The sequence below is a fragment of the Salmo salar genome, chromosome 06, assembly GCF_965601325.2.
Source record: "Salmo salar chromosome 06, fSalSal1, whole genome shotgun sequence".
Taxonomy (NCBI): Eukaryota; Metazoa; Chordata; class Actinopteri; order Salmoniformes; family Salmonidae; genus Salmo; species Salmo salar.
Window position 1 is genome coordinate 89,396,263 of NC_138296.1, and position 13,925 is coordinate 89,410,187.

Consider the following 13,925-nt stretch of genomic DNA (forward strand, 5'->3'; position numbering starts at 1 on the left):
TTCTAACAAGAAGGGTATGAAGGAGGGCATAGTGAGAGAGGACATACATATGGAAGAGAGGAGAGAGGGAATGGTGGCAGAGAGAGAGAAAGTGCACAGGAAACAAACAACAGCAGTATGGACCTGGCCTGGGTTATGGACCTGGTCTGGGTTATCGGCCTGGTCTTTGTTATGGACCTGGTCTGGGTTATCGGCCTGGTCTTTGTTATGGACCTGGTCTGGGTTATCGGCCTGGTCTGGGTTATGGGCCTGGGTTATGGACCTGGTCTGGGTTATCGGCCTGGTCTGGGTTATGGGCCTGGGTTATGGACCTGGTCTGGGTTATCGGCCTGGTCTGGGTTATCGGCCTGGGTTATGGACCTGGTCTGGGTTATGGACCTGGTCTGGGTTATCGGCCTGGGTTATGGACCTGGTCTGGGTTATCGGCTTGGCCTGGGTTATGGACCTGGTCTGGGTTATGGACCTGGCCTGGGTTATCGGCCTGGGTTATGGACCTGGTCTGGGTTATGGACCTGGTCTGGGTTATGGACCTGGTCTGGGTTATGGACCTGGCCTGGGTTATCGGCCTGGGTTATGGACCTGGTCTGGGTTATGGACCTGGTCTGGGTTATGGACCTGGCCTGGGTTATCGGCCTAGTCTGGGTTATCGGCCTGGCCTAAGTTATGGACCTGGTCTGGGTTATCGGCCTGGCCTGGGTTATCGGCCTGGTCTGGGTTATGGCCTGGGTTATGGACCTGGTCTGGGTTATCGGCCTGGTCTTGGTTATGGACCTGGTCTGGGTTATCGGCCTGGTCTGGGTTATGGGCCTGGTCTGGGCTTTGGGCCTGGTCTGGGTTATCGGCCTGGTCTGGGTTATGGACCTTGTCTAGGTTATGGGCCTTGTCTGGGTTTTGGGCCTGGTCTGGGTTATCGGCCTGGTCTGGGTTTTGGGCCTGGTCTGGGTTATCGGCCTGGTCTGGGTTATGGACCTGGACTGGGTTATGGACCTGGTCTGGGTTATGGGCCTGGGTTATGGACCTGGTCTGGGTTATCGGCCTGGTCTGGGTTATCGGCCTGGGTTATGGACCTGGTCTGGGTTATGGACCTGGTCTGGGTTATCGGCCTGGCCTGGGTTATGGACCTGGTCTGGGTTATCGGCTTGGCCTGGGTTATGGACCTGGTCTGGGTTATGGACCTGGCCTGGGTTATGGACCTGTTCTGGGTTATCGGCCTGTTCTGGGTTATGCAGCTGATCTGGGATAGTAATAAGGTGTACACTGTCCCCTCTGTTTGTGGGACAACACATTGCATGAGCTCTGTCTCCCCCGAGGAGCTTTGGGACAGAGGAGACAGAAACAGAGGGGAGGAATGGCACTGGGACAATGACTTTCAGATAGCGGGTGACAGAGAATGGGAGCAGTAGCACTCTGTTCTGTCGTTCCTGCTAGCAAGGCAAAGGAGGAAGAGTTGCTGGGGCAGAATAGCACTTCATTTCACCTAAAGGAGATTGGGACACATAAAGAAAAAGTCAAGCCATTATCCCGTGACTGTTTATTTGTCACAGGACACAAACCTTTGTTTTGTTGCAATGTTATTTAGTTGTTGTTTATTTCATCACAGTGGCTGGGGTAGTGACTGTCCCTTTTACTAGAGGACTCAGCTGACCCCTTTACTAGAGGACTCACCTGTCCCCTTTACTAGAGGAATCAGTGGTCCCCTTTACTAGAGGAATCAGTGGTCCCCTTTACTAGAGGAATCAGTGGTCCCCTTTACTAGAGGACTCACCTGTCCCCTTTACTAGAGGACTCACCTGTCCCCTTTACTAGAGGACTCACCTGTCCCATTTACTAGAGGACTCACCTGTCCCCTTTACTAGAGGACTCAGTTGTCCCCTTTACTAGAGGACTCACCTGTCCCCTTTACTAGAGGACCCACCTGTCCCCTTTACTAGAGGACTCAGCTGACCCCTTCACTAGAGGACTCAGCTGTCCCCTTTACTTGAGGACTCAGCTGTCCCCTTCACTAGAGGACTCAGCTGTCCCCTTCACTAGAGGACTCAGCTGTCCCCTTTACTTGAGGACTCAGCTGTCCCCTTTACTGGAGGACTCAGCTGTCCCCTTTACTAGAGGACTCAGCTGTCCCCTTTACTAGGGGACTCAGCTGTCCCCTTTACTAGAGGACTCAGCTGTCCCCTTCACTAGAGGACTCAGCTGTCCCCTTTACTTGAGGGCTCAGCTGTCCCCTTCACTAGAGGACTCAGCTGTCCCCTTTACTAGTTGACTCAGCTGTCCTCTTCAATAGAGGAGACTGACAAACAGGTAGAGCACAGAGGGATTAAGATGTCAAAGAGAGAGTGACGGAGAAAGGAAGGTGAGAGAGATGGGAAAAGGTAGCATAGAGAGAGTGATCAAGAAAGGGAGAGATGGAGAGAAGGAGATCTGGAATGAAAGAGAGAGAGAGGGATAAAGAGGACAGGGTGATGGGGTTATTTAGGGATGCAGTGCATGGAGTGATGACTCACTAGGGTTGGACTGTGAGGAATAGCTGATGATGAAGTGAACACCGTACTGTGTGTGAAAGGAGATGTCTCATTCTCAAGATCATAGCATGTAATGGGCACATACAAATCACCCTCATATACTGTTCTCTATACAAATCACCCTCATATACTGTTCTCTATACAAATCACCCTCATATACTGTTCTCTATACAAATCACCCACATATACTGTTCTCTATACAAATCACCCTCATATACTGTTCTCTATACAAATCACCCACATATACTGTTCTCTCTACAAATCACCCTCATATACTGTTCTCTATACAAATCACCCTCATATACTGTTCTCTATACAAATCACCCTCATATACTGTTCTCTATACAAATCACCCTCATATACTGTTCTCTCTACAAATCACCCTCATATACTGTTCTCTCTACAAATCACCCTCATATACTGTTCTCTATACAAATCACCCTCATATACTGTTCTCTCTACAAATCACCCTCATATACTGTTCTCTATACAAATCACCCTCATATACTGTTCTCTCTACAAATCACCCTCATATACTGTTCTCTCTACAAATCACCCTCATATACTGTTCTCTATACAAATCACCCTCATATACTGTTCTCTCTACAAATCACCCTCATATACTGTTCTCTATACAAATCACCCTCATATACTGTTCTCTCTACAAATCACCCTCATATACTGTTCTCTCTACAAATCACCCTCATATACTGTTCTCTCTACAAATCACCCTCATATACTGTTCTCTATACAAATCACCCACATATACTGTTCTCTCTACAAATCACCCTCATATACTGTTCTCTCTACAAATCACCCTCATATACTGTTCTCTCTACAAATCACCCTCATATACTGTTCTCTATACAAATCACCCACATATACTGTTCTCTCTACAAATCACCCTCATATACTGTTCTCTCTACAAATCACCCTCATATACTGTTCTCTATACAAATCACCCTCATATACTGTTCTCTATACAAATCACCCACATATACTGTTCTCTCTACAAATCACCCTCATATACTGTTCTCTCTACAAATCACCCTCATATACTGTTCTCTCTACAAATCACCCTCATATACTGTTCTCTATACAAATCACCCTCATATACTGTTCTCTATACAAATCACCCTCATATACTGTTCTCTATACAAATCACCCACATATACTGTTCTCTCTACAAATCACCCTCATATACTGTTCTCTCTACAAATCACCCTCATATACTGTTCTCTCTACAAATCACCCACATATACTGTTCTCTCTACAAATCACCCTCATATACTGTTCTCTATACAAATCACCCTCATATACTGTTCTCTATACAAATCACCCACATATACTGTTCTCTCTACAAATCACCCTCATATACTGTTCTCTATACAAATCACCCTCATATACTGTTCTCTCTACAAATCACCCTCATATACTGTTCTCTCTACAAATCACCCTCATATACTGTTCTCTCTACAAATCACCCTCATATACTGTTCTCTATACAAATCACCCTCATATACTGTTCTCTATACAAATCACCCTCATATACTGTTCTCTCTACAAATCACCCTCATATACTGTTCTCTATACAAATCACCCTCATATACTGTTCTCTATACAAATCACCCTCATATACTGTTCTCTCTACAAATCACCCTCATATACTGTTCTCTCTACAAATCACCCTCATATACTGTTCTCTCTACAAATCACCCTCATATACTGTTCTCTCTACAAATCACCCTCATATACTGTTCTCTCTACAAATCACCCTCATATACTGTTCTCTATACAAATCACCCTCATATACTGTTCTCTATACAAATCACCCTCATATACTGTTCTCTATACAAATCACCCACATGTACTGTTCTCTCTACAAATCACCCTCATATACTGTTCTCTCTACAAATCACCCTCATATACTGTTCTCTCTACAAATCACCCTCATATACTGTTCTCTCTACAAATCACCCTCATATACTGTTCTCTATACAAATCACCCTCATATACTGTTCTCTCTACAAATCACCCACATATACTGTTCTCTCTACAAATCACCCACATATACTGTTCTCTCTACAAATCACCCACATATACTGTTCTCTATACAAATCACCCACATATACTGTTCTCTATACAAATCACCCTCATATACTGTTCTCTATACAAATCACCCACATATACTGTTCTCTATACAAATCACCCACATATACTGTTCTCTATACAAATCACCCTCACCCTGTTCCACATGGGCTTAGAAGAAAATGGTTGTAATTGAAGCTAAAGGGTTTCAAATTGATTTAAAATGATTTTATAGTGCTGATATGCTGAGGACAATTAATGTACGAATAGCTGCTGACATGAACACCTCACCTGAAAGGTTTTTCAAGATAACAGCACTTAATGAGCACACATTCAAATCATCTCTATGTGTGTGTTTCAAATCAAATCGGTGTAATTTATACTACTGCCCTTTGGCAGCAACGGTTATAAATAGTTTGATATTGATTTCAAAGCACTAATATTATATGCCCACTGTACTAAATGTGTCGCAAAGAAAATGTGCCTCACATCTTATTTATCCCCTAACTATACACTGGTCCCTACAGACAGACTCCCCAGCACTAATAGGAAGTAACCAAATCAATGGCTGGCTGGGAGGTTGGAAGTAGGAAGTGAATCAGGATTTGATGTAATGGTGTAAATGGTATGCAGTTTAAGAGATGCAGAGACACTACCCCCTGCTGGTAGAATAGGAATGTGCGTGTCTTTTCCTGTCTGTCTCTCCATTGCCTCTAATTACAATTGAGAGATTTAGTGGATGTCAAAAATAAAGTGCTCTTGTATCGTTTATTCCATGTCCACAACAGTGAACATGACAGTTGACGTTTCTGCCGAGTGGCCTTTCTCAAGACAAGAGGCAAGAAATGAAATGTTTTAGTTTTCTTCCATTGTCTCCTCAGCCTCCCCAGCCATGAGGGGATCTACTCCCCTGGACGTAGCAGCGTCTTCAGTGATGGACAACAACAGCCTGGCCCTCGCTCTGGAGGAGCCTGACCTTGAGAAGGTGATAGACACACTGTCACATTATATAATACACATCCGTCGACACACCTGTCCATTATATAATACACATCTGTCGACCTCACCTGTCCATTATATAATACACATCTGTCGACTTCAACCAGTCCATTATATAATACACATCCCTCAACCTCACCTGTCCATTATATAATACACATCTGTTGACCACACCTGTCCATTATATAATACACATCTGTCGACTTTACCTGTCCATTATATAATACACATCTGTCGACCTCACCTGTCCATTATATAATACACATCTGTCGACTTTACCTGTCCATTATATAATACACATCATTCGACCTCACCTGTCCATTATATAATACACATCTGTCGACTTCACCTGTCCATTATATAATACACATCTGTCAACCCCACCTGTCCATTATATAATACACATCCATCAACCTCACCTGTCCATTATATAATACACATCTGTCGACTTCACCTGTCCATTATATAATACACATCTGTTGACCGCACCTGTCCATTATATAATACACATATGTTGCCCTCACCTGTCCATTATATAATATACATCTTGTTGACTTCACCTGTCCATTATATAATACACATCTGTCAACTTCACCTGTCACATTATATAATACACATCTGTCAACCTCACCTGTCCATTATATAATACACATCTATCGACTTCACCTGTCCATTATATAATACACATCTGTCGACTCCACCTGTCCATTATATAATACACATCTGTTGACTTCACCTGTCCATTATATAACACACATCTGTCGACCTCACCTGTGCATTATATAATACACATCTGTCGACTTCACCTGTCCATTATATAATACACATCTGTCGACCTCACCTGTCCATTATATAATACACATCTGTCGACTTCACCTGTCCATTATATAATACACATCTGTCGACTCTACCTGTCCATTATATAATACACATCTGTCGACCTCAACTGTCCATTATATAATACACATCACTCAACCTCACCTGTCCATTATATAATACACATCTGTCGACCTCACCTGTCCATTATATAATACACATCTGTTGACCTCACCTGTCCATTATATAATATACATCTGTCAACCTTACCTGTCCATTATATAATACACATCTGTTGACTACACCTGTCCATTATATAATACACATCTGTTTACCACACCTGTCCATTATATAATACACATCTGTCAACCTCACCTGTCCATTATATAATACACATCCCTCAACCACACCTGTCCATTATATAATACACATCTGTCAACCTCACCTGTCCATTATATAATACACATCTTGTTGACTTAACCTGTCCATTATATAATATACATCTGTTTCATCCACCTGTCCATTATATAATGCACATCTGTCAACTTCACCTGTCCATTATATAATATACATCTGTCGACCTCACCTGTCCATTATATAATACACATCTGTCGACCTCACCTGTCCATTATATAATACACATCTGTCAACTTCACCTGTCCATTATATAATACACATCTGTCGACTTCACCTGTCCATTATATAATACACATCCCTCAACCCTCACCTGTCCATTATATAATACACATCTGTCAACCTCACCTGTCCATTATATAATACACATCCCTCAACCTCACCTGTCCATTACATAATACACATCTGTTGACCTCACCTGTCCATTATATAATACACATCTGTCGACTTCACCTGTCCATTATATAATATACATCTTGTTGACTTTACCTGTCCATTATATAATACACATCTGTCGACCTCACCTGTCCATTATATAATACACATATGTCGACTCTACCTGTCCATTATATAATACACATCTGTCGACCTCACCTGTCCATTATATAATACACATCTGTCGACTCTACCTGTCCATTATATAATACACATCTGTTGACCTCACCTGTCCATTATATAATATACATCTGTCAACTCCACCTGTCCATTATATAATACACATCTGTTGACCTCACCTGTCCATTATATAATACACATATGTCGACTCTACCTGTCCATTATATAATACACATCTGTCGACCTCACCTGTCCATTATATAATACACATCTGTCGACTCTACCTGTCCATTATATAATACACATCTGTTGACCTCACCTGTCCATTATATAATATACATCTGTCAACTCCACCTGTCCATTATATAATACACATCTGTTGACAACACCTGTCCATTATATAATACACATCTGTTTACTCTACCTGTCCATTATATAATACACATCTGTCAACTTAACCTGTCCATTATATAATACACATCCCTCAATCTCACCTGTCCATTATATAATACACATCTGTCAACCTCACCTGTCCATTATATAATACACATCTTGTTGACTTCACCTGTCCATTATATAATACACATCTGTTTACCATACCTGTCCATTATATAATATACATCTGTCAACTCCACCTCTCCATTATATAATACACATCTGTTGACTACACCTGTCCATTATATAATATACATCTGTTTACTCTAACTTGGGAAGGTTGAACACCAGACGGGCTGCGGCGTTCTGGATGAGTTGTAGGGGTTTAATGGCACAGGCAGGGAGCCCAGCCAACAGCGAGTTGCAGTAATCCAGACGGGAGATGACAAGTGCCTGGATTAGGACCTGCGCCGCTTCCTGTGTGAGGCAGGGTCGTACTCTGCGAATGTTGTAGAGCATGAACCTACAGGATCGGGTCACCGCCTTGATGTTAGTGGAGAACGACAGGGTGTTGTCCAGGTTCACGCCAAGGTTCTTAGCACTCTGGGAGGAGGACACAAGGGAGTTGTCAACCGTGATGGCGAGATCATGGAACGGGCAGTCCTTCCCCGGGAGGAAGAGCAGCTCCGTCTTGCCGAGGTTCAGCTTGAGCTGGTGATCCGTCATCCACACTGATATGTCTGACAGACATGCAGAGATGCGATTCGCCGCCTGGTTATCAGAAGGGGGAAAGGAGAAGATTAATTGTGTGTCATCTGCATAGCAATGATAGGAGAGACCATGTGAGGATATGACAGAGCCAAGTGACTTGGTGTATAGCGAGAATAGGAGAGGGCCTAGAACAGAGCCCTGGGGGACACCAGTGGTGAGAGCGCATGGTGCGGAGACAGATTCTCGCCACGCCACCTGGTAGGAGCGACCTGTCAGGTAGGACGCAATCCAAGCGTGGGCCGCGCCGGAGATGCCCAACTCGGAGAGGGTGGAGAGGAGGATCTGATGGTTCACAGTATCAAAGGCAGCAGATAGGTCTAGAAGTATGAGAGCAGAGGAGAGAGAGTTAGCTTTAGCAGTGCGGAGAGCCTCCGTGACACAGAGAAGAGCAGTCTCAGTTGAATGCCCAGTCTTGAAACCTGACTGATTAGGATCAAGAAGGTCATTCTGAGAGAGATAGCAGGAGAGCTGGCCAAGGACGGCACGTTCAAGAGTTTTGGAGAGAAAAGAAAGAAGGGATACTGGTCTGTAGTTGTTGACATCGGAGGGATCGAGTGTAGGTTTTTTCAGAAGGGGTGCAACTCTCGCTCTCTTGAAGACGGAAGGGACGTAGCCAGCGGTCAAGGATGAGTTGATGAGCGAGGTGAGGAAGGGGAGAAGGTCTCCGGAAATGGTCTGGAGAAGAGAGGAGGGGATAGGGTCAAGTGGGCAGGTTGTTGGGCGGCCGGCCGTCACAAGACGCGAGATTTCATCTGGAGAGAGAGGGGAGAAAGAGGTCAAAGCACAGGGTAGGGCAGTGTGAGCAGGACCAGCGGTGTCGTTTGACTTAGCAAACGAGGATCGGATATCGTCAACCTTCTTTTCAAAATGGTTGACGAAGTCATCCGCAGAGAGGGAGGAGGGGGGGAGGGGGAGGAGGATTCAGGAGGGAGGAGAAGGTAGCAAAGAGCTTCCTAGGGTTAGAGGCAGATGCTTGGAATTTAGAGTGGTAGAAAGTGGCTTTAGCAGCAGAGACAGAAGAGGAGAATGTAGAGAGGAGTGAGTGAAAGGATGCCAGGTCCGCAGGGAGGCGAGTTTTCCTTCATTTCCGCTCGGCTGCCCGGAGCCCTGTTCTGTGAGCTCGTAGTGAGTCGTCAAGCCACGGAGCAGGAGGGGAGGACCGAGCCGGCCTGGAGGATAGGGGACAGAGAAAATCAAAGGATGCAGAAAGGGAGGAGAGGAGGGTTGAGGAGGCAGAATCAGGAGATAGGTTGGAGAAGGTTTGAGCAGAGGGAAGAGATGATAGGATGGAAGAGGAGAGAGTAGCGGGAGAGAGAGAGCGAAGGTTGGGACGGCGCAATACCATCCGAGTAGGGGCAGAGTGAGAAGTGTTGGATGAGAGCAAGAGGGAAAAGGATACAAGGTAGTGGTCGGAGATTTGGAGGGGAGTTGCAATGAGATTAGTGGAAGAACAGCATCTAGTAAAGATGAGGTCAAGCGTATTGCCTGCCTTGTGAGTAGGGGGGGGAAGGTGAGAGGGTGAGGTCAAAAGAGGAGAGGAGCGGAAAGAAGGAGGCAGAGAGGAATGAGTCAAAGGTAGACGTGGGGAGGTTAAAGTCACCCAGAACTGTGAGAGGTGAGCCATCCTCAGGAAAGGAACTTATCAAGGCGTCAAGCTCATTGATGAACTCTCCAAGGGAACCTGGAGGGCGATAAATGATAAGGATGTTAAGCTTGAAAGGGCTGGTAACTGTGACAGCATGGAATTCAAATGAGGAGATAGACAGATGGGTCAGGGGAGAAAGAGAGAATGTCCACTTGGGAGAGATGAGGATTCCAGTGCCACCACCCCGCTGGCTCGATGCTCTAGGGGTATGCGAGAACACGTGGGCAGACGAAGAGAGAGCAGTAGGAGTAGCAGTGTTATCTGTGGTAATCCATGTTTCCGTCAGCGCCAGGAAGTCTAGGGACTGGAGGGTAGCATAGGCTGAGATGAACTCAGCCTTGTTGGCTGCAGACCGGCAGTTCCAGAGGCTGCCGGAGACCTGGAACTCCACGTGGGTCGTGCGCGCTGGGACCACCAGGTTGGAGTGGCAGCGGCCATGCGGTGTGAAGCGTTTGTATGGCCTGTGCAGAGAGGAGAGAACAGGGATAGACAGACACATAGTTGACAAGCTACAGAAGTGTTGTTTCTTGTATTATTGTCTCCTGTGTCTTTAGAGAACTGTTTCACTTTGATATCCTTTTTCTTCTGTCCTGATTTTCTCTTTCTTTTCTTCTGTTAACTAGATATTCTTTGTTGTTCTTCGTTAGCTAGCTAGCTTCTTCCAAAAGAGTCCATTATATAATACACATCCCTCAACCCCACCTGTCCATTATATAATACACATCTGTCGACCTCACCTGTCCATTATATAATACACATATGTCGACTCTACCTGTCCATTATATAATACACATCTGTCGACCTCACCTGTCCATTATATAATACACATCTGTCGACTCACCTGTCCATTATATAATACACATCTGTCGACTTCACCTGTCCATTATATAATACACATCTGTCGACTCCACCTGTCCATTATATAATACACATCTGTTGACTTCACCTGTCCATTATATAATATACATCTGTCAACTCCACCTGTCCATTATATAATACACATCTGTTGACTACACCTGTCCATTATATAATACACATCTGTTTACTCTACCTGTCCATTATATAATACACATCTGTCAACTTAACCTGTCCATTATATAATACACATCCCTCAACCTCACCTGTCCATTATATAATACACATCTGTCAACCCTACCTGTCCATTATATAATACACATCTTGTTGACTTCACCTGTCCATTATATAATATACATCTTGTTGACCCCACCTGTCCATTATATAATACACATCTGTCAACTTCACATGTCACATTACATAATACACATCTGTCAACCTCACCAGTCCATTATATAATACACATCTGTCGACTCTACCTGTCCATTATATAATACACATCTGTCGACCTCACCTGTCCATTATATAATACACATCTGTTGACCTCACTTGTCCATTATATAATATACATCTGTCAACTTCACCTGTCCATTATATAATACACATCTGTTGACTACACCTGTCCATTATATAATACACATCTGTTTACTACACCTGTCCATTATATAATACACATCTGTCAACTTCACCTGTCCATTATATAATACACATCCCTCAACCTCACCTGTCCATTATACAATACACATCTGTCAACCTCACCTGTCCATTATATAATACACATCTGTTTACTTCACCTGTCCATTATATAATACACATCTGTCAACTTCACCTGTCCATTATATAATACACATCCCTCAACCTCACCTGTCCATTATATAATACACATCTGTCAACCTCACCTGTCCATTATATAATACACATCTTGTTGACCTCACCTGTCCATTATATAATATACATGTTGTTGACCCCACCTGTCCATTATATAATATACATCTTGTTGACTTCACCTGTCCATTATATAATACACATCTGTCAACTTCACCTGTCCATTATATAATACACATCTGTCAACCTCACCTGTCCATTATATAATACACATCTTGTTGACTTCAACTGTCCATTATATAATATACATCTGTTTACCTTACCTGTCCATTATATAATACACATCTGTCAACTCTACCTGTCCATTATATAATATACATCTGTCGACTTTACCTGTCCATTATATAATACACATCTGTCGACCTTACCTGTCCATTATATAATACTCATCTGTCGACCTCACCTGTCCATTATATAATACACATCTGTCGACCTCACCTGTCCATTATATTATATACATTTGTTTACTTTACCTGTGCATTATATAATACACATCTGTCGACTTCACCTGTCCATTATATAATATACATCTGTCGCCTCACCTGTCCATTATATAATACACATCTGTCAACTTCACCTGTCCATTATATAATACACATCTGTTGACCTCACCTGTCCATTATATAATACACATCTGTTGACCACACCTGTCCATTATATAATACACATCTGTTGACTTTCACCTGTCAATTATATAATATACATCTGTCGACCTCACCTGTCCATTATATAATACACATCTGTCAACTTCACCTGTCCATTATATAATACACATCCCTCAACCTCACCTGTCCATTATATAATACACATCTGTCAACAACACCTGTCCATTATATAATACACATCTTGTTGACCCCACCTGTCCATTATATAATATACATCTGTTTACTTCACCTGTCCATTATATAATACACATCTGTCGACCTCACCTGTCCATTATATAATACACATCTGTCAACTTCACCTGTCCATTATATAATACACATCTGTCGACTACACCTGTCCATTATATAATACACATCTGTCGACCTCACCTGTCAATTATATAATACACATCTGTCGACTTCACCTGTCCATTATATAATACACATCCCTCGACTTCACCTGCCCAAAATCCTGCCGCTCCAATTCCAGTCCGAGTCGCTCCAGTGAAAAATGAAATGCATTTGTTCAACTTGAACAGGCAGGCTGGAGAGTGGACTCAGGCTGTCACTGTCAGTCCCTGATTCTGACAGGACTGACTTGAGTGATGAGTGCACATTTCTGTAGAGTGGATCTGAGTTTGGAAGGAGTGTGTAGTAGAGTGCTGAAGGACTCACCAAAGTGTTTCTGTATTTAGGTGGTAACCTACCTGGCAGGCTGTGGTCTGCAGAGCTGTGCCATGCTCCTGGCTAAAGGATACCCTGACATTGGCTGGAACCCCATAGAGGGAGAGAGATACCTGTCCTTCCTCCGCTTCGCTGTCTTCAGCAATGGTACGCCAGATAGAAAAAGAGGGGGGCAGAGAGACAGAAAGGGAGAGAGATAGAGATAAATAGGGAGAGATGGGCAGAGGCAGAGAGAGAGGGCCAGAGAGAGAGCTTTTAAGTCCAGTTACTCTCTGAGGATGAAGTGGATAAACCATTGGTGGTGGATTGGCTGTTTATGTTATTCAATGTAAATTCGTAATGAACCTCTTCCAATCCCTTCCTCTCTCCCTTCCTCTCTCCCCTCCTCTCTCCCTTTCTCTCTCCCCTCCTCTCTCCCCTCCTCTCTCCCTACCTCTCTCCCTTTCTCTCTCCCTTCCTCTCTCCCTTCCTCTCTCCCTTTCTCTCTCCCCTCCTCTCTCCCTTTCTCTCTCCCTACCTCTCTCCCTTCCTCTCTCCCCTCCTCTCTCCCTTCCTCTCTCCCCTCCTCTCTCCCTTTCTCTCTCCCTACCTCTCTCCCTTTCTCTCTCCCCTCCTCTCTCCCTTCCTCTCTCCCCTCCTCTCTCCCCTCCTCTCTCCCTTTCTCTCTCCCTACCT

General features: G+C 43.9%; 1 protein-coding gene across 5 annotated transcripts in view; it reads left to right on the forward strand.

The window, feature by feature from the left end:
* LOC106608253 (ryanodine receptor 3) overlaps positions 1-13,925 on the forward strand; it is a 264,485-nt gene that overhangs the window by 165,508 nt on the left and 85,052 nt on the right. For all 5 annotated transcript variants that reach the window (XM_082977053.1, XM_045721102.2, XM_045721103.2 and 2 more), the window contains 2 exons: positions 5,489-5,592; positions 13,262-13,397. In XM_082977053.1, coding sequence (XP_082833179.1) covers positions 5,489-5,592; positions 13,262-13,397 — 240 coding nt within the window. The remainder of the gene's footprint in view (positions 1-5,488; positions 5,593-13,261; positions 13,398-13,925) is intronic.